Source organism: Ogataea haglerorum (assembly GCF_019207285.1).
Source record: "Ogataea haglerorum isolate 81-453-3 chromosome Unknown 81-453-3_NODE_14_length_230722_cov_96.824488, whole genome shotgun sequence".
Lineage (NCBI taxonomy): Eukaryota > Fungi > Ascomycota > Pichiomycetes > Pichiales > Pichiaceae > Ogataea > Ogataea haglerorum.
This window is the reverse complement of record NW_025065164.1, coordinates 148,340-165,409: the sequence shown is the minus strand read 5'-3', so window position 1 is coordinate 165,409 and position 17,070 is coordinate 148,340. Positions and strand designations below refer to the sequence as shown.

Below are 17,070 nucleotides of genomic sequence, written 5' to 3'. Positions count from 1 at the left end.
AGATTCTCTACATCCGTCCTTTCTTTTCCTTCAAGGTCTTGACTTGCTCCTCGAGCGTCTTCAGCTCGTTCTGCAGAGTAGCCAGATCGTGGTTCAGTCTGTTTTTCTCTGTGTGAATATTCTTTTTCCACTGCTTGAACCGTTGGTCTTCGTTTCTTAGCTGCTCGGCAAAATAGCGCTTGATGCGCTTCTCCTCCTCCAAGAACTTCGGATTGCTCGAGAACCGGTCCAGCTTCTTGTCCAGGGCCGCCCTGCTGTCAGAGTCGCTCTGAGTGCCGTCCTGCATCTTGATGGTGCGGAAAGTCTCGTAGTGCAGCTCGTTGGTGGACAAAATCAGGTCCAGCATGTTAGTTCTCAGAAGCAGGCTTCTCAGCTTTCTGAAGTCGCAGTGCTGGTCGTTTTCGACGTCCACGAAACCCCACGGATACTTTCTGCCCTTCACGTAAGTACCATCCACCTCAAACTCCTCCTCGGAGCCGATCACCGCAAACGGCATGGACTCGATCAGCTGCTTGGCGTGTTCCGACGCAGCTTGGTCATCGAGCTCAATTGGCGGCGAGTAGATGCGGATGTCCTGGACCTCGATGATCTCTCTTATCCTCTTCTTGAACTCGAGCATCTCGTTAGGAGTCAGCGTGTCTGCCTTGGCAATCACGGGAATCAGGTTCGCACGCGTGCCCAACCTCTTCATCACCTCGATGTCCAGGGGTTTGAGCGTGTGGCCGGTGGGGCGAATAAAGTAGAGTACGGCATGGACACGTAGGTCTTTTCTGTTGGCACGCACAGGCTGGGTTTCCTGCTTCAAGTAGGAGTGGTGTTGGTCGTCGATGAAGTCAATGATCGGCTGCCACGCGTTCTTGTTGTTGACGTTGTCTCCAAACCCTGGCGTGTCGACAACGTTGAGGTTCAGCTTAAAGTTCTTCTCTTCCAGCTCTGCCCGGACAATGTCGATCTCCACGGTCTTTCTGATCGGGCTGTTCAGTCTATTGCGCAGTTCAGGGTGTGTCTTGAGAGTCGTCTGGAATAATGTGTTGATGAACGTTGTCTTTCCAAGTCCAGATTCGCCAGCAAGCATAATGGTGAACGTGGCCCCTTTCTTCGACACAATCTTGTACCTATTGGGTTAGTCCTGGGAGGCGTTCGCACTTACCGTTGATTAGGCAAATTCGTGATGCCGATCGGCTCAATAGCGGCTTGAGACATGGTTTTCGTTTTGTTGTGTAAATTTGTCGAACGCGTTTTCTACTTTTCCAAATTAATCTACAAACATACGTCCTGCAAGCGGTGTAGGGGTGCACCTGGTGGATTTCCAACCGCAGATAAAATCATCACTCCAATGTCCAAGGTGTTGACGCCCTACATCCGCAAACTGGTGGACAACGCCGCGTCGTTCTCCGTGGACGATTTTGCGGCCGCCCTTCGACTCGTTTTCCAGGGCCAGACCAACGACATCGAGCTCGCATCCTTTCTGACCGCTCTCCGGATCCGCGGTCTGGATTTCGACTCAGAGTACATAGCGACCGCCGTTGAGACCATTTTGCAGTTTTCAGACGTCATTCCGGGTCACACCGTCGACCCAGAAGGCTACATCGACGTCGTCGGCACCGGCGGCGACGGCCAGAACACTTTCAACGTTTCGACGTCGGCTGCCATCGTCGGCGCCGGAATGGGGCTCAAGGTGAGCAAGCACGGCGGCAAGGCGTCGACGTCGACCTCTGGAGCTGGCGACCTCATGACCAATCTCGGCGTCGAGCTGCACAAGGTCGACTCCAAGAGCGTGCCTGGAATCGTCGCGTCGTCGCGACTGTGTTTCCTCTTCGCTCCTGCTTTCCACCACGGAATGGCCAAGGTGGCCCCCGTGCGCGCCAGTCTCGGCATTCCGACCATTTTCAACATTCTGGGGCCGCTGCTCAACCCAATTCCTATCAAGGCCCGTATCCTCGGCGTCTACACCGAGGCGCTCGGCAGAACCTACTGCGAGGCAGCCGTCAAACTGGACAGAAAGAGCGGCAGAGAGCCGGCAGAAACCATGGTAGTTTTTGGCGAGGTCGTCCTTGACGAAATCGCGCCGATCGGTGCCACCAAAGTCTGGAGATACAATAAAGAGACCGGTAACATCGACGAGTTCAAGCTGCATCCCGCCGATTTCGGTCTGCCCGAACACCCACTGGACCACGTGAGGTCCGGAACACCAAAGGAAAATGCTGAGCTGCTCACAAAGATCCTCAACAACGAACTTGACCTGGCATCGGGAGCACATCCAGTTGTCGATTATATATTGATGAACGCGGGAGCTTTGGCCGTTGTGGGTGGCCTGGCGTCTTCCTGGAAAGCGGGTGTTGAGCTTGCGCGGAAAAGCGTGAGCTCTGGCGCCGCGAAGCAGGCACTGGATGGCTTCGTCAAGGCAGTCAACGATATATAAGACTGTGTGATTATGTAATACACGTATAGAAATTGACGACGCGCAAAAAAATTGAAACATCTGTAAACAAACAAGAGTTTGTTATCATTGGGGTCTGCACTTGCGCGTTGTCGACATGTTTTCGTCCCACAGGCCTCTTGTTAATACCCCCCGAGAAGCTCGACGGGCCCAGAGAGGCACTGGGCTTGAGTTTACGCCGATAGGGGCCAGCAGGAAACCCGTCATGTCTACTAGCGGGTATTTTCCCATGCTGCAACGCAACATGGCGCAGAAAACGAGCGCCGAGAACGGCTCGCCGGTCAAGCGAAGCAGCATAACCAATTCGTCTTTTGATGAGACTTTTGACGTTCTAAATGACGACAATAGAGACACCCGTGTATTTAGGGGAGCAGACATTTTGCCTGATTTCTCAGATAATGAAGAAGAGCCAATAGCGCGCGATGCCAAAGACCACGCGTTTGTGGAGAACGGCAGTAACTTGTTGCGGAAACAGCACGACCAGGTGCAGAGTTTGCAGGAAGAGAACCTGAATCTGCGAATCGAGCTGCTGACTCTGAGAAAGTACTTGGAAGGCCAGCCCAAAGACAAAGTCGACATCATCAATCAGAACGTTGAGCTCAGCCAGGAGAACGTGAGTTTGAGAGATAGAGTGGAAGCTTTGCAACAGCAGTTGCGAGGCGAAGACAAGGAGAATCTGCTGTCACGCAATGAGAAACAACTTCGGCACTACGAGCAGGAAATCGAGAAATATGAGATGCAACTTCGCGACTTTGAGCGTGTGAAACGCGAGCTGGAGGCTGAACGTCAGCGCGCGGACAAGAACGAGGACCGTGCACTTGATCTACAGCAAGAGGTTCACGCATTGATGGACGAGAAAGACCAATTACAAGCTTCGCACGAAAAGCTAGAAGCAGAGCTCCGATCATTGCGCTCGCGGTTGGAGGATTTGCAGGACAATATCGACGACCAGTCGCGCTCAAAAAGCAAGATAGACGACCTAGTGGACAATTTGAACGACGCCAACAAGTTTATCGACGAGATTGGGAACAAGCTTGACGACAAAACGAGCGAAAACGCAGAACTCAAGCGCAAGATTGAGAGTCTGGAATCCAAAAACGAGGATCTTAAGTCAAAGAACCACCGTTTGTCCGAAATCCTGGACCAGCTCAAAGATGAGATTCGTCATCTGGAAGACCGCAGATCAAACAACACTATACGCGAACTTGAAGACGAAAACAGGGACCTACGACAAGAGGTAGAAGAACTGTTCAGCCGCCATCAACAAGATACCAAGACCATCACTAGTCTACAGTTACAGGTCCGCAGGCTGGAGTCAGAGACCGCAGACCACATGGGCAACGAATCGTATATCGATGCCGTTGAGGAAGAGAAAAACACGCTGTACGACAACATCATCAAGCTGAATGAGAAATTGAAGGATGCTGAACACAAATGCAAGCATTTGCAACGCGAGCTGGAGGTCAAAAGTAAAGACCTTGAAACCCGCGAATTGGAGCTGCAACGGCTGAGGAAGCTTGATCGCGATGGCAGCAGAAATGATAATATGATGGATACGGTTGAAGAATTACAGAACAAGCTTGTTGAAGAACGCAATAAGTTTGTCAACGAGATCGACAAGATGGACTCCAAGTTTATCAACGAAAAGAACGAGCTGTATGCCGCGATTGAAAAGCTGCAACGCGAAAAACTCGAGATTGTCGAGGATTTTGAGAAAATTCAACGTGAGTACAACAAACTACTGGACCAGATGCATGATTCGCGCGCAAGCTCTGAGTTACAGGATCTCGAGCGCGACTTCAAAAAATTATCGTTTTCGTATGCCACTAAATGTCAGGAGCTGGAAGATGTTAAGTATGAGTCCGACTCGTTGGTGCGTGATCTAAAGGAAGAGCTCTCTTACAAAGAGACCGAAACGAAAAGATTGCAATCGCGCATCGAGCAAATGACTGCTGAGCTTAATGAGCAAACTGGCTTGCGCAAGTCTGAGAATAAGATTCAGCTCCGCGAGTTGATGGAGGATAAAAGGCTGTTGGAGGAGAAGTATAATGATCTTTTGCGTGAAAACAATCAGCTGAGACGACAGCTGGAGTCGCTAAAGGCCAGGGAAATTTTGGACAAGCCAGATAGCTTTGAGATGAAGGAGCTACGCAGGGAGCGCGATGGGTTGAAAACGGAGCTTTCCATGAAGACGAAAGAGCTGGCCGAGCTGAAATGGAAGCTGGACGATGCTCTGGAGGAGCGGAAACAGCTTGTGGAGTCGATTTCGTCGCTTGATAGTGATCAACAACGTGTCAGCGAGCAAAATTCGAAACTCACCACTGAGCTCGAGGATTTGAAATATAAATTGAGCTCGCGGAGCTCGCAAAAAGAGCTGGAACTCAAGGATATGGAGATCAAGAAGCTTGTGGACGACTACAATGAAATGAAGAACGACCTATTGAACAGGTACGATGCGCTTCATAAAGAGAAGACTGCTCTTGCCCAAAAGTTAGACGAGATGCGTGCTAGTCTCGAGCGCTCCCGGGCTGCGCAAGAAGTGCTCCTGAGCAAGCAGATGAAGAAGACGGAATACCCGCTTTCTCCCGTGAGTCCCCAACGCTCGCCAAAGTCGCAAGACCACTCGTCAGACCCGAGAGTCAACTTGCTGGAGAGCCAGAAACAGCTATTCAAGATCAAGTTGCAACAGTACAAGGACTGCAACTCTGATCTCAGGTTTGTGACGAACTTTCTCACGCGCGAGCTGGAGAGTAAAGAGCGCGTCGTGGCCAGTCTTCAGAAACTGAGCGGAATTAGCAAGGAAAAACCCCAGCTTACCTTCCGCGCTGTGGCCCTGGCTGTGCTTGCCAGCGTGAGGTTCAAGAGTCGACTGGAGCAATTGAAGCAGAAAATGACGGAGGAGCAACACGTGAAGAAGGCAATTGGCCGCTATAAGGAAGAGACAGTAGATGCCTGATGGGCGAAATAGTGTAAATTAGAAGTGTCGAACGCATTATTTAAACTTTTGGGCGTGGGCGTTCATTCGGTTCTGCACCGCTATGAGACGCTGGGTGAAGTCTTTGGTGATCATGTTCAATTGCTCGAGCTTATCGATTTCCAGGTTAATTTGGTCGCAATGGCCCACTAACTGCTTGATCTGCACTAACTTGTCCTGTATCGTCTGGATGTCATGTTCGTGTTCAGTCTTGGAGCGGAGAACGTGCGCTTCGACCCGTTCGCTGAGCTGGCTGGCCTGGTCCTGTATTTTGAACATCAGATAGTCAAAAGCTAGCGATAGTTCTTTGACCTTTAGCGGGTCGTCTTCGTCGTCGTCCTCCCCCTCCTCCAATTCTGTCCCTCGCGGCACAGTGACAGAAATCGAGCCGCCAGAAGGGGCGCCGTGCAAGGAGGCTGCGCGAATGGTCGAGGTGCTCGTTCTTACTGTTATTTGTGAACTCTGGTCATCCATAAAAATATTTGGTGTGAGGAGTCCGTCTTAAATAGAGCTAGCACAAAGAGAGGAGCAGCCCACTTGGCGACACGCAACTTACAAATTATGTACAAGAAATGTTACTTCCCGGTGTGTGCGTGCTCAATTGCTACCAAATAGCAATTAAGCAATGTGGGATCTATGTAGGAGAAGCTTGAAGCACCAGAATAAACTATCGAAAAGAGGCTCATCTGAAACTCGGTGCAAAATTAGAAGCCAGGTCGAGCCCAACATATCTCAGTACATTCCTGCTGCCTTTCGGCACCATGTGCAACACGAATCCCAACGCGTTAGGGACACTCCGGTCCTTCCAATCAGAGGCGGCTCTGTGTTGTTGTTTACGAATCAGCTATTGCACACCTTCCCAATTCGTTCTCAAACATATCCAAAGAGCGTTTTCTGTGGTTGTGCCGCTATTGTGCACGCACATGCTGTTGGGAGAGTCCTCGGCGGGCGGGGGTGCTCTACGGCGAAAATTTCCTCTTTGGGAAACCTGTTTTCGCCGATGGCCAATCACGGTGCGCGCTTCTCGGCGAACACGCCGAGGTGTGCTGGCCAGCTCCTGGGGCAGCTCCAGCTCATATCTGGCGCCTCGCACTATAAATACGCATGCTTGCGCCTGTTTGGAATCATCCAATCCATCATGACTGTCCAATTCGTCCCTCAAGTTAAAGTCCAGACAGACAAAACCAAGTTCTCCGAAAGCGAGCTCGTCACCAACTATGTGTACAAGAACGCCATAGTTGAAAAGGAGGCCAGCGGCTCCTTCGCCGTCAAGCCTTTTGAAGAGCCTTACCAATTCAAGGTTGACCTCAAAGTGCCTAAAGTGGGTGTCATGCTAGTTGGCTTAGGAGGAAACAACGGAACCACGTTTGTCGCTTCCGTCCTTGCCAACAAGAACAAGCTGCAATTCCACACCAAGGAAGGACTGAAGACTGCCAATTACTACGGCTCTGTCACCCAGTCGTCCACCATCAAGCTCGGCATCGACTCCAAGGGCCAGGATGTGTATGCTCCATTCAATTCGCTCCTGCCTATGGTCAACCCTAACGACTTTGTCGTCGGCGGTTGGGACATCAACGGCGACAACCTCGCTGCCGCCATGCAGAAGGCACAGGTCTTGGAGTACGACCTGCAGGAAAAGCTCAAGGACCAGATGAAGGAGATCGTTCCGCTGAAGTCGATCTACTACCCAGACTTCATTGCTGCCAACCAGGATGAAAGAGCGAATAACTGCTTCAACAGAATTAACGGCGAAATTCAGACCACCGGCAAGTGGAGCCATGTCGAGACCATCCGAAAGGATATTCGCAACTTCAAGGCCGCCAACAAGCTCGACAAGGTCATCGTGTTGTGGACGGCCAACACCGAGAGATACGCCGATGTGGTGTCAGGTGTGAACGACACGGCAGAGAATCTGCTCGAGTCGATCAAGAAGGACCACGAGGAGATCGCCCCTAGCACGGTGTTTGCCGTGGCCAGCATTCTGGAGCACGTTCCGTACGTCAACGGAAGTCCGCAGAACACTTTTGTTCCCGGAGTCATTGAGCTTGCCGAGCAGAACCGCACCTACATCGGCGGAGACGACTTTAAGAGCGGCCAGACCAAGCTCAAGTCCGTGCTGGCGCAGTTTTTGGTCGACGCGGGTATCCGGCCAGTTTCCATTGCGTCGTACAACCATCTGGGCAACAACGATGGATACAATCTCTCGTCTCCCAGACAATTCCGGTCCAAGGAGATCTCCAAGGCGTCTGTGGTGGACGACGTGATTGCGTCGAACGAGATTCTGTACAACGACAAGCTGGGCAAGAAGATCGACCACTGCATTGTGATCAAGTACCTGAACGCTGTTGGCGACTCCAAGGTTGCAATGGACGAGTACTATTCCGAGCTGATGCTGGGAGGCCACAACAGAATCAGCATCCACAACGTCTGCGAGGACTCGTTGCTGGCCACACCTCTGATCATCGATTTGCTGGTCATGACCGAGTTTTTGTCCAGAGTTACCTACAAAAAGGACTCTGACGACAAGTATGCTGACATGTACTCTGTGCTGAGCTTCCTGAGCTACTGGCTCAAGGCGCCGCTTACACGGCCTGGCTACCAGGCCATCAACGGGCTCAACAAGCAGAGACAGGGCCTGGACAACTTTTTGCGTATTCTTATTGGTCTCGAGCCCCTGGACGAGCTTAGGTTTGAGGAGAGACTGGTGTAATTTAGCAAGACCTAATTTCAAACTCTTCCAAACACTCAATCACCGTCTTGAGGTTCTCGATGGTATTGTTTGCCGCGACCCTGATCACTCTCTCGGAAACTCCGTCGAAAGTGATGGTGAGGACGTTGTCGTCGACGGTGTACGCAGCCTGCAGCTCGCTGGGCTTGAGCGTCGGGTCAGGCTGCAGCGAGCCCTGTGCGATGCGGGCCTGTTTTGCCGTGCAAAACGGGATCCGGTACGATCTAGACGGTCAGACAACAAACATGTGGTCTACTTACAGCCTGTGAGTAAACACCATGAAGAAAAAAAATTGCACAGCCCGTTTTGAAATAAAACCCGTAGCCTAAATCAATGCCTCCTCGCACCGCAACGATTCTGCAATGATTGCGACTTCCTAATCCAGCCAGCCTTACAAATTCCAGCAACCCAATTGGCCCCACACGCAGCAAGACGAGTCTGTGGTTTTGGCTGTCCCCCGAGCGGGTGAGCAATGCGTGGTGTCGTTCCCCAGACACAATTGGTCATGAGCCAGGCGAGATCTCGTGATTGGAGAGCAACCGTAGCTTGCCTCTTAGTAATACACCCAAGTCCAGAAACTCTCCTCAGGTATGTCAGCAATTTTGCAACTGGTAAAATAATAGTCTATGCATGCAGGCGGGGGCAACGATAATGTTCAAAGCCTAACCAAAAATATATAAAGGTTCCCGGCCGCACCCCAATTCGGCTAACCATTTGTTGCACAAAATGTCAAATCCCCCTGTTTTCACTACTTCGCAAGGCTGTCCTGTGTCGGATCCCTTCACCAGCCAGCGGATCCCTCTGGATACCACCGGTTACCGGTATGCTCCTCCAATGGGCCCATTGCTGTTGCAAGATTTCAAGCTCATTGACACACTCGCCCACTTTGACAGGGAGAGAATTCCAGAGAGAGTGGTGCACGCCAAGGGTGCTGGAGCTTACGGTGTGTTTGAGGTGACCGACGACATTACCGATGTTTGCTGTGCCAAGTTCCTCGACACTGTTGGTAAGAAGACCAGAATTTTCACAAGATTTTCCACAGTGGGTGGAGAAAAGGGTTCTGCAGACACAGCCAGAGACCCTAGAGGATTTGCAACCAAGTTCTACACGGAGGAGGGAAACTTGGACCTGGTGTACAACAACACGCCTATCTTCTTCATCAGAGACCCAATCAAGTTTCCCCACTTCATTCACACTCAGAAGAGAAACCCTGCCACAAACCTCAAGGACGCAAACATGTTCTGGGACTATCTGACGGCCAATGACGAGTCTTTGCACCAAGTCATGTATTTATTCTCCAACAGAGGTACTCCGGCCTCGTACAGAACCATGAACGGCTACTCTGGCCACACCTACAAATGGTATAACTCCAAGGGCGAGTGGGTGTATGTCCAGGTTCACTTCATTGCCAACCAGGGCGTGCACAACCTGCTGGACGAGGAGGCTGGCAGGTTGGCAGGAGAAGATCCAGACTACACCACCAGAGACCTGTGGGAGGCCATTGAGAAAGGAGACTACCCATCGTGGGAGTGCTACATCCAGACAATGACTCTTGAGGAGAGCAAGAGACTGCCATTCTCGGTGTTTGACTTGACCAAGGTGTGGCCACACAAGGACTTCCCATTGAGACACTTTGGCAGATTCACTCTGAACGAGAACCCGAAGAATTACTATGCTGAAACCGAGCAGATTGCCTTTTCTCCTTCGCACACTGTTCCTGGCATGGAGCCTTCGAACGACCCTGTGTTGCAATCGAGATTGTTCTCGTACCCAGACACGCATAGGCACAGACTTGGACCTAACTACCACCAGATCCCAGTCAACTGTCCACTGAAGTCGGGCTCATTCGCTCCTATCAACAGAGACGGTCCTATGTGTGTTGATGGCAACCTGGGCGGCACGCCTAACTACGCAAATGCTTACAACTGTCCTATCCAGTACGCTGTGAGCCCTAAGGCTTCTGGCGATAAGCCAGACGAAAAGTATTCCGGCGAAGTGGTTCCGTACCACTGGGAGCACAGCGATTACGACTACTACCAGCCAAAGATGTTCTGGAAGGTTCTTGGCAGGACACCGGGCGAACAGGAGTCGCTTGTTAAGAATGTTGCAAACCATGTTTCTGCTGCTGACGAGTTCATCCAGGACCGCGTTTACGAGTACTTCTCGAAGGCTGAACCTATTATTGGAGAACTGATCAGAAAGAAGGTTCAGGAGCTCAAAAGGAAGTCTTCTCCATCCAAAATGTAATCACGAATAAGTAAGTATTCATCTATTAAACGACTGTCAAGTATATTTTTTCATTATCTGCCTGGTTTTTTTTTATGATTATAGCTTCCTTATCTGGCAGTCCTGTCCGCCGTATCATCCTTCCTAAAAAAGCACCAGATATCGGCGCATTATAAGAAGCGCTTTTTTTCCAACCAATCTTTGTTTTTCATCATGGCTTGTGGATGTTCAGGTAACAAGAGCTCGCAGACCGCAGTCCAGCCTCCGCGGACTTCCATGTCTGAAAAGTCGTCAAAACCAACAGCCTGCTGTGGCGGCAAGGAGGAGACCAGATGCAAGTGCGGATCCGCTTGCAAGTGTCCAAGTTGTAACACCACAAAGTAAGTATTGGCTGACTCACCATGCTAACCTCAGACTATGAACACTTTGTCCAGATGTGCTGAAATCATATAGAAGAAGAGCTTTTAACGATGGCGACTTCTACCACCCTCCTACGCGAATTCATTTTTATAAGCTTATGAATAATTTCTCTTCCATACGCTAAAAATCGTAGCTATTTTTCCCTTCCGTTTTTTTACCCCACCGCAGTTGCTATGTTAAAATTTAGCTATAGACATACGAGCGGTTTGACCAGGCGGGTGGCAATGGCGGCCAGGTCGTTTGCCACGGTCGAAGATACACCCAACCGAGTTCACGGGGGTCTCGCGGACCAGGATAGGATCTTCCAGAACTTGTATCTGGGGAACTCCAAGAAACACGGAACCCCCAGCTACGATCTGAAGACTGCCATGAAAATAGGCGATTGGTACAAGACGAAAGAGATCCTGCTCAAGGGAGACACGTGGATTATCGACGAGATCAAGGCATCCGGGCTGCGGGGACGTGGTGGAGCAGGATTCCCCAGTGGCCTCAAGTGGTCATTTATGAATCCTCCCGGATGGAACAAAAACGTTGGGCCTCGGTATCTGGTTGTCAATGCTGACGAAGGTGAGCCCGGGACCTGCAAAGACAGAGAAATCATGCGCAAGGAGCCGCATAAGCTTGTTGAGGGGTGTCTTGTTGCAGGCAGAGCTATGAATGCAACCGCAGCGTATATTTATATCAGGGGAGAGTTTTACAACGAGGCAGTGACCTTGCAACATGCTATCAACGAGGCGTATGAGGCCGGCTTCCTGGGGCCTGATGCCTGTGGTTCTGGCTTCGCTTTTGACGTGTACATCCACAGAGGAATGGGGGCGTATGTGTGCGGGGAGGAAACCGCGCTCATTGAGTCACTTGAGGGAAAAGCAGGCAAGCCGAGACTGAAGCCACCTTTCCCGGCAGGCGTGGGACTTTATGGACGTCCTAGCACGGTTACCAACGTCGAGACGGTGGCAGTGGCGCCTACCATCTGTCGCCGTGGTGGAAAATGGTTCAGCAGCTTTGGACGCGAGCGGAACTCGGGCACCAAGCTGTACTGCATTTCTGGAAACGTGAACGAGCCCTGCACGGTTGAGGAAGAGATGTCGATCTCCATGAAGGAGTTGCTAGAGAGGCACTGTGGTGGAGTCAAGGGCGGCTGGGACAACCTGCTTGCAGTGATTCCAGGCGGGTCTTCTACTCCTATTTTGAACAAGGATACTTGCGACGACGTCCTGATGGACTACGATGCTCTCAGAGATGCCGGATCGGGATTGGGTACGGCAGCAGTCATCGTGTTCAATAAGCAGGCCGACGTCATTCGCGGCATTCAGCGGCTCTTAGCCTTCTATAAGCACGAAAGTTGCGGTCAATGCACTCCATGCAGAGAGGGCTCTACCTACCTGTCGAAAATGATGGACAGGTTCTATGTTGGTCAGGCCCAGGAAAAGGAGATTGATAAGGCATTGGAGCTCACGAAGAAGGTGGAAGGACACTCTATCTGTGCCATGGGTGAAGCCTTCAGCTGGCCGTATCAAGGACTCGTGAAGAACTTCAAGCCTCTGATGATCGAGCGGATTAGAGAATACAAACGGCTCCATGGACTCGAAGACGGTGGCATGCAATACGGTGGATGGCATGAGTCTGGTGGAGTTAAGGATGGTGAGGTTGTCAACAACCCAATGCCTAAGGAGGCGTTTCATGGCCATTGAGCTGCAGGCCTCATACTCAAGTAGGTGTTTATTTATTTTTAGACCTTTTATTGGATCCGATTTTTTGGGGTCCCAATTTCCAAGTATATATGAACGGTTGGTTAATCAATTACAAAGGCTTAGATTTTTTTTCATTTTTACTAGCATGAAGGCACACAATATTTTGGCTCTGGCAGCCATTTTAGCTTCTGTGAACGCTGTGTATCCGCCGGTTTCGGGGGACAAGTCGATCAGCGATGCGGATCTGGTGACGATCCAGGTCACGCAAGCGAAGGACGACAAGAAGCTGGATCAACACTTGGAAAGCCTCAAGGCCGATGCAACAAAGGGCGCGAATGCATTGAACGCTGAAGCAGAACTTCCACGCCACTCAGAGGTGTTTTTCATGTCGACGTCGATGATCGTGGTCAGCGAGATCGGTGATAAAACATTTCTGGTGGCCGCCTTGATGGCCATGAAACACCCAAGAATGGTGGTGTTTTCCTCCGCTTTGGCTGCCCTGGCCTTCATGACGATTCTCTCGGGTGTTGTGGGACACGTGCTGCCTAGCCTCATTCCTCATCGGCTGACGCAATTCTTGGCAGGTGTGCTCTTTGTTATCTTCGGAGTCAGCCTGCTCAAGGAGGGCATGGCCATGTCAAAGAACGCGGGAATAGACGAGGAACTCGCGGAAGTTGAGGAGGAGATCGAGGTTTCAACGCTGAACCAGCGTTCGGGAAGTTTGGAGGAGGCCGCCGTGCCGGGCGCAGTTGCGAGAAAACCGATTTGGAAGGAGGGCCTGTCCCACGTCTCCAACCTTGCATCTTATATCTTGTCGCCGGTCTGGGTGCAAACTTTTGCAATGACCTTTTTGGGTGAATGGGGAGACCGCTCGCAAATTGCAACCATAGCAATGGCTGCCGGCTCTGACTACTGGATGGTTATTTTGGGAGGCGTCGTTGGGCACGCACTCTGCACGGGCATGGCGGTGATCGGAGGACAATTGCTCGCCACCAAGATCAGTATGCGCAGCGTCACTTTAGGAGGGGCCATTGCATTTTTCATCTTCTCCGTGCTGTACTTCTACAATGCCTACTACGACATAGAATCGTAGAAGCGGCATATTAATTCTGATAACCTTTATTATTCTGTCACTCTTTCCTGCTCTTTCTGAGCTGCTTAATGGCATTTTGGGTTTTTCGATGCAGCGCCTCAAGCTCGCTTTTCAAATCGTCCTCGTACTCCTGTATCATTTCGTCGTCATCTGTGGGTCGTGCTTCGGGTGTTTGCGCTCGTCCATAGGCCACAGCAGCATGTCTATCGTGTTTTGGCCTCTTTGTTTCCGGCACGTCTTCGGAAGGGTTTTCTTCACGGAGGTCCTCAAATCCCTCTCGAGCCATGTAGATCGGCAGAGATTATATTTTATTTTATTTTATTTTATTTTACGTCCTTATTATTTAATGTTTGGTGCCTCTGCTCGCAGGTTTTCGACTTTCTCGCCAAAACTTAACACGCCGCATTTTGACACACACACTTTTGTCCAGCAGCTCAGAAATTCTGGCTTCGACGCCAAAAAGGCAGACGCAGCGGTGGAGATTTTGAGCAAAGCCATCAACGATGGTATTGACAAGTATGCAGCCAATCTGATAACCAAGGAAACGCTGAACAAGATGTCGTACCAGCAGAAAGTGGATTTTGCAAAGCTGAAGGGTGAGCTCCAGATGATCGATAAGTCGGAATTCAACAGTCTGCGGAACGAACACGAACGACTACGCAGCGACCTGGAAAAAATGCGCACGAAATTCAAAGAAGAAATGAACAAGAGCTTGTCGGGAGTGAGGCTCGACCTAAATCTCGAAAAAGGACGCGTGCGCGAGGAAAACTCGATCTACGACCTGAAGATAAAGGAAACAGACACGAGAATCGACGAGGAAATCGCAAATATGAAGGTCCAGATCGAGTCTGTGAAAACACAGGTGATGCAGTGGCTGTTTGGTGTTTGTACCGGTACGTTTGCTCTGGTGCTGGCATACGTCCGGCTGATGAGTTAACGGGTCGATTACATATCTCTATTATAGCTTGAAGAGCTCCTTCAAGATAGCCTGGGTGTCCTCTGGGTTCTTGACCGCATGTCCGATAGTTCTCTCGTCCGTGTAGATTTCGTAGTCGTTACCACCCTTGTAGGCCTTGTCGCCAAAGAAGTGGATCTGTTCGAATCCCTCGCTTTCGATGTGACGCAGACAATAGGTCTTGTCCCAGCCGGTAGGGAACACGTCGAACGAAATCTGGCCACCGATCGAGTAGGTCAGAGCCAAATCTGGGAAATTGTCCTTGAGAGCCTGGACCATCTTCTCTCTGACCTTGTGCTCCAAGTCGTACTTTTCGTAGTCGTTTCTCTCCTGGGTGGAGGCATTTCTTCCGATCGGAGAAACGTTGATCATGCCCTTTCTAAATTCGATAAACGTTCCTCTTCTGACTGGCAGGTCCAAATCGGCAAGGTATCTCAGGATAAACTTGGACAGCTCGTTGTACTTGTCCTCGCCAATCCAGCCAATAAAGGACGCGGACGGAAGGGCTTTTCCCAGCTTATATGCGGTCAGACCGTTCTCACTGAAACAGAAATCGAACTGGTCCAAGACGTCGGAGCCCAGCTGCTCGACCTGCTTGGAAAAGTCGCTTCCACCAACAAATCCAATAACGCACTTCTTTCTCAGGGCCTGCAAGGTGGCCTTCATCTCCGGCGAGATGGTGAGTCTCGCTGGAGTCAGGGTTCCATCGACGTCGAAAAGACAGATGGTCTTTGGCTGTTCTCTATCGGCAAAGGACATGGTATTAAATTTTACGTGTCGAAATTTTTTCCCTACATGCTTCCAGTTTATTTTTCTGCGTTAGTGCATCTCTTGATGATCATCCACCACATCAACGACGCGACCGAGCGCGTTTTACCAGGCCAACGGTAATAAAGAGCATTCCCAGCAGCAAGTACGCGTTTGCGGCGACGTTCTGCAATAAGCTCCCGCCCAGCGACCCCAGACTGGAAAGGTTCTCGCGTCGCTTGTTTGTCAACAGAAACAGGTAATTCACGAGTCCAGCTGCGTTAAGCAGAGAGAGTGCTTTCTGCAGATATTCGACCGACACACCTCTGCACCAGTAAAAGAGCCACCCCAGAGCCATAACCAGAGACTGGCCCCATCGCGGCTTGTTCGCGAAGCTGAGCATCAAAAACACCACCAGCGCAGCTTGTGCAGCCTGAATGGCGTACTCGACAACTTTGAATCCGTTCTGGCACCGTACCCCGTAGATAATCTGCACTATGTTCGTGACCAACGTGATTATGTAGCTCAAGATCGCTGTGGAGCTGGCTGGCTTTCTGTGCCTTGCAAGGTTCAGGAGCTGCGGGAGCAAGATTCCCGAGCGCAACAGCAGCTCTACAGTTTTCTGAGTGAACAGTTGCAGGTACAACTGGTTGCGGCGATCGAACGGCCGCAAATTGTAGATTATGGAGTAGTAGATCTCGGGCCCGTATATCTGAATAAGGGCGTTTTCTAGCCATACCGGCATCAGGGAGGTGTAAGGCCGCAGAAGTTCGAGGTACGGCTCGAGCACCGATTGTAAGTCCGCCATGAATAATTAAATTAATATTTTAATTTTAGTTCGATGCTTGATTCTGCACAGCAAAAGACGCTGGCGGCGTTCAAAAAAGAGGTCCAGGTGATTGTTGACGACGTTGAGTACGACGAGCTGTTTGGGTACCAACTGAGCAGAGGCGAGTTTTTCGATGAAGAGGCTTATGAAAAGCTGCTCATTAAGCTTCTGACAGCATACGACTGTGACCTCCAGGCCGCAGAAGACAGTCTGGAGAAGATCCTAGAATGGCGCAAGGAGTTTGACCCCCTGAGCGCAGCCTTTGTCGAGGACCACGGGTCGAAATTTGACGACATCGGATTCATCACATACGATCCAGATGGTAAGCCGTTGGAGAAGGTGGTGACATGGAATTTATACGGCAAGGTGAAGAACGCCAAGGAGATCTTTGGCACTGACGAATCTGATACTTCCGGCCGAGACGCGTTCCTCCGATGGAGAGTTGGCTTGATGGAGCAAAGCGTGCAGCTTCTAGACTTCAAAAGCCCTGGAAACGACTACATGGTGCAAGTGCACGATTACAAGGGTGTTTCGCTCTTCCAGAGAGATGCGCAGGTGAAGAAGACCACTAAGAAGGTCATTGAGGTGTTCAGAGACTTCTATCCTGAGCTGTTATCCAAGAAGTTCTTTGTGAACGTTCCAACGCTAATGATGTGGGTTTTCAACGTGATCAAGCCTTTTGTGGCCGAGAAGACGCGCAACAAGTTCGTTGTGCTAAGCAATGGCTCGGATCTTGCGAAACATCTGGACCCAAAAATGCTGGGAGCAGAGTACGGCGGCCAGGTCAGCAAGGGCACCCAGAGCCTCAAATTCCTGTTCAAGGAGAGTAAGGCGAAGTACACTGCCTACACGGCGCATCTCGTTGGTCAGCGTATTGCCTCAGAAATTGACTAAGATGCCGCACATCAAATATCTGTATACGAATAAATATCTAAAATAAATTGCAATCATCTTTTTGTCTCTTGTT

General features: G+C 50.7%; 13 protein-coding genes across 13 annotated transcripts; 8 read left to right on the top strand and 5 right to left on the bottom strand.

Moving 5' to 3' along the window:
- Positions 1-7: 7 nt before the first annotated feature.
- KL911_004559 (uncharacterized protein) lies at positions 8-1,075 on the bottom strand (the record flags this gene model as incomplete). Its single annotated transcript, XM_043199863.1, has 1 exon — positions 8-1,075. One exon carries the CDS (start codon positions 1,073-1,075, stop codon positions 8-10), a length of 1,068 nt encoding a protein of 355 aa, XP_043052755.1.
- Positions 1,076-1,336: 261 nt separating this feature from the next.
- Positions 1,337-2,422, top strand: KL911_004558 (uncharacterized protein; the record flags this gene model as incomplete). The annotated part of the gene is made up of 1 exon (XM_043199862.1): positions 1,337-2,422. One exon carries the CDS (start codon positions 1,337-1,339, stop codon positions 2,420-2,422), a length of 1,086 nt encoding a protein of 361 aa, XP_043052754.1.
- A 115-nt stretch (positions 2,423-2,537) lies between these two features.
- On the top strand, positions 2,538-5,396 carry KL911_004557 (uncharacterized protein; the record flags this gene model as incomplete). Its single annotated transcript, XM_043199861.1, has 1 exon — positions 2,538-5,396. The coding sequence occupies one exon, from the start codon at positions 2,538-2,540 to the stop codon at positions 5,394-5,396; it is 2,859 nt and encodes a 952-aa protein (XP_043052753.1).
- A 36-nt stretch (positions 5,397-5,432) lies between these two features.
- KL911_004556 (uncharacterized protein) lies at positions 5,433-5,888 on the bottom strand (the record flags this gene model as incomplete). Its single annotated transcript, XM_043199860.1, has 1 exon — positions 5,433-5,888. The coding sequence occupies one exon, from the start codon at positions 5,886-5,888 to the stop codon at positions 5,433-5,435; it is 456 nt and encodes a 151-aa protein (XP_043052752.1).
- A 151-nt stretch (positions 5,889-6,039) lies between these two features.
- On the top strand, positions 6,040-8,124 carry KL911_004555 (uncharacterized protein; the record flags this gene model as incomplete). Its single annotated transcript, XM_043199859.1, has 1 exon — positions 6,040-8,124. The coding sequence occupies one exon, from the start codon at positions 6,040-6,042 to the stop codon at positions 8,122-8,124; it is 2,085 nt and encodes a 694-aa protein (XP_043052751.1).
- A 744-nt stretch (positions 8,125-8,868) lies between these two features.
- KL911_004554 (uncharacterized protein) lies at positions 8,869-10,389 on the top strand (the record flags this gene model as incomplete). Its single annotated transcript, XM_043199858.1, has 1 exon — positions 8,869-10,389. One exon carries the CDS (start codon positions 8,869-8,871, stop codon positions 10,387-10,389), a length of 1,521 nt encoding a protein of 506 aa, XP_043052750.1.
- Positions 10,390-10,961: 572 nt separating this feature from the next.
- Positions 10,962-12,479, top strand: KL911_004553 (uncharacterized protein; the record flags this gene model as incomplete). Its single annotated transcript, XM_043199857.1, has 1 exon — positions 10,962-12,479. The coding sequence occupies one exon, from the start codon at positions 10,962-10,964 to the stop codon at positions 12,477-12,479; it is 1,518 nt and encodes a 505-aa protein (XP_043052749.1).
- Positions 12,480-12,624: 145 nt separating this feature from the next.
- Positions 12,625-13,572, top strand: KL911_004552 (uncharacterized protein; the record flags this gene model as incomplete). The annotated part of the gene is made up of 1 exon (XM_043199856.1): positions 12,625-13,572. The coding sequence occupies one exon, from the start codon at positions 12,625-12,627 to the stop codon at positions 13,570-13,572; it is 948 nt and encodes a 315-aa protein (XP_043052748.1).
- A 37-nt stretch (positions 13,573-13,609) lies between these two features.
- KL911_004551 (uncharacterized protein) lies at positions 13,610-13,858 on the bottom strand (the record flags this gene model as incomplete). The annotated part of the gene is made up of 1 exon (XM_043199855.1): positions 13,610-13,858. One exon carries the CDS (start codon positions 13,856-13,858, stop codon positions 13,610-13,612), a length of 249 nt encoding a protein of 82 aa, XP_043052747.1.
- Positions 13,859-13,918: 60 nt separating this feature from the next.
- KL911_004550 (uncharacterized protein) lies at positions 13,919-14,509 on the top strand (the record flags this gene model as incomplete). Its single annotated transcript, XM_043199854.1, has 1 exon — positions 13,919-14,509. The coding sequence occupies one exon, from the start codon at positions 13,919-13,921 to the stop codon at positions 14,507-14,509; it is 591 nt and encodes a 196-aa protein (XP_043052746.1).
- A 21-nt stretch (positions 14,510-14,530) lies between these two features.
- KL911_004549 (uncharacterized protein) lies at positions 14,531-15,286 on the bottom strand (the record flags this gene model as incomplete). The annotated part of the gene is made up of 1 exon (XM_043199852.1): positions 14,531-15,286. The coding sequence occupies one exon, from the start codon at positions 15,284-15,286 to the stop codon at positions 14,531-14,533; it is 756 nt and encodes a 251-aa protein (XP_043052745.1).
- A 91-nt stretch (positions 15,287-15,377) lies between these two features.
- KL911_004548 (uncharacterized protein) lies at positions 15,378-16,082 on the bottom strand (the record flags this gene model as incomplete). The annotated part of the gene is made up of 1 exon (XM_043199851.1): positions 15,378-16,082. One exon carries the CDS (start codon positions 16,080-16,082, stop codon positions 15,378-15,380), a length of 705 nt encoding a protein of 234 aa, XP_043052744.1.
- A 33-nt stretch (positions 16,083-16,115) lies between these two features.
- KL911_004547 (uncharacterized protein) lies at positions 16,116-16,997 on the top strand (the record flags this gene model as incomplete). The annotated part of the gene is made up of 1 exon (XM_043199850.1): positions 16,116-16,997. The coding sequence occupies one exon, from the start codon at positions 16,116-16,118 to the stop codon at positions 16,995-16,997; it is 882 nt and encodes a 293-aa protein (XP_043052743.1).
- Between the last annotated feature and the right edge of the window lie 73 nt (positions 16,998-17,070).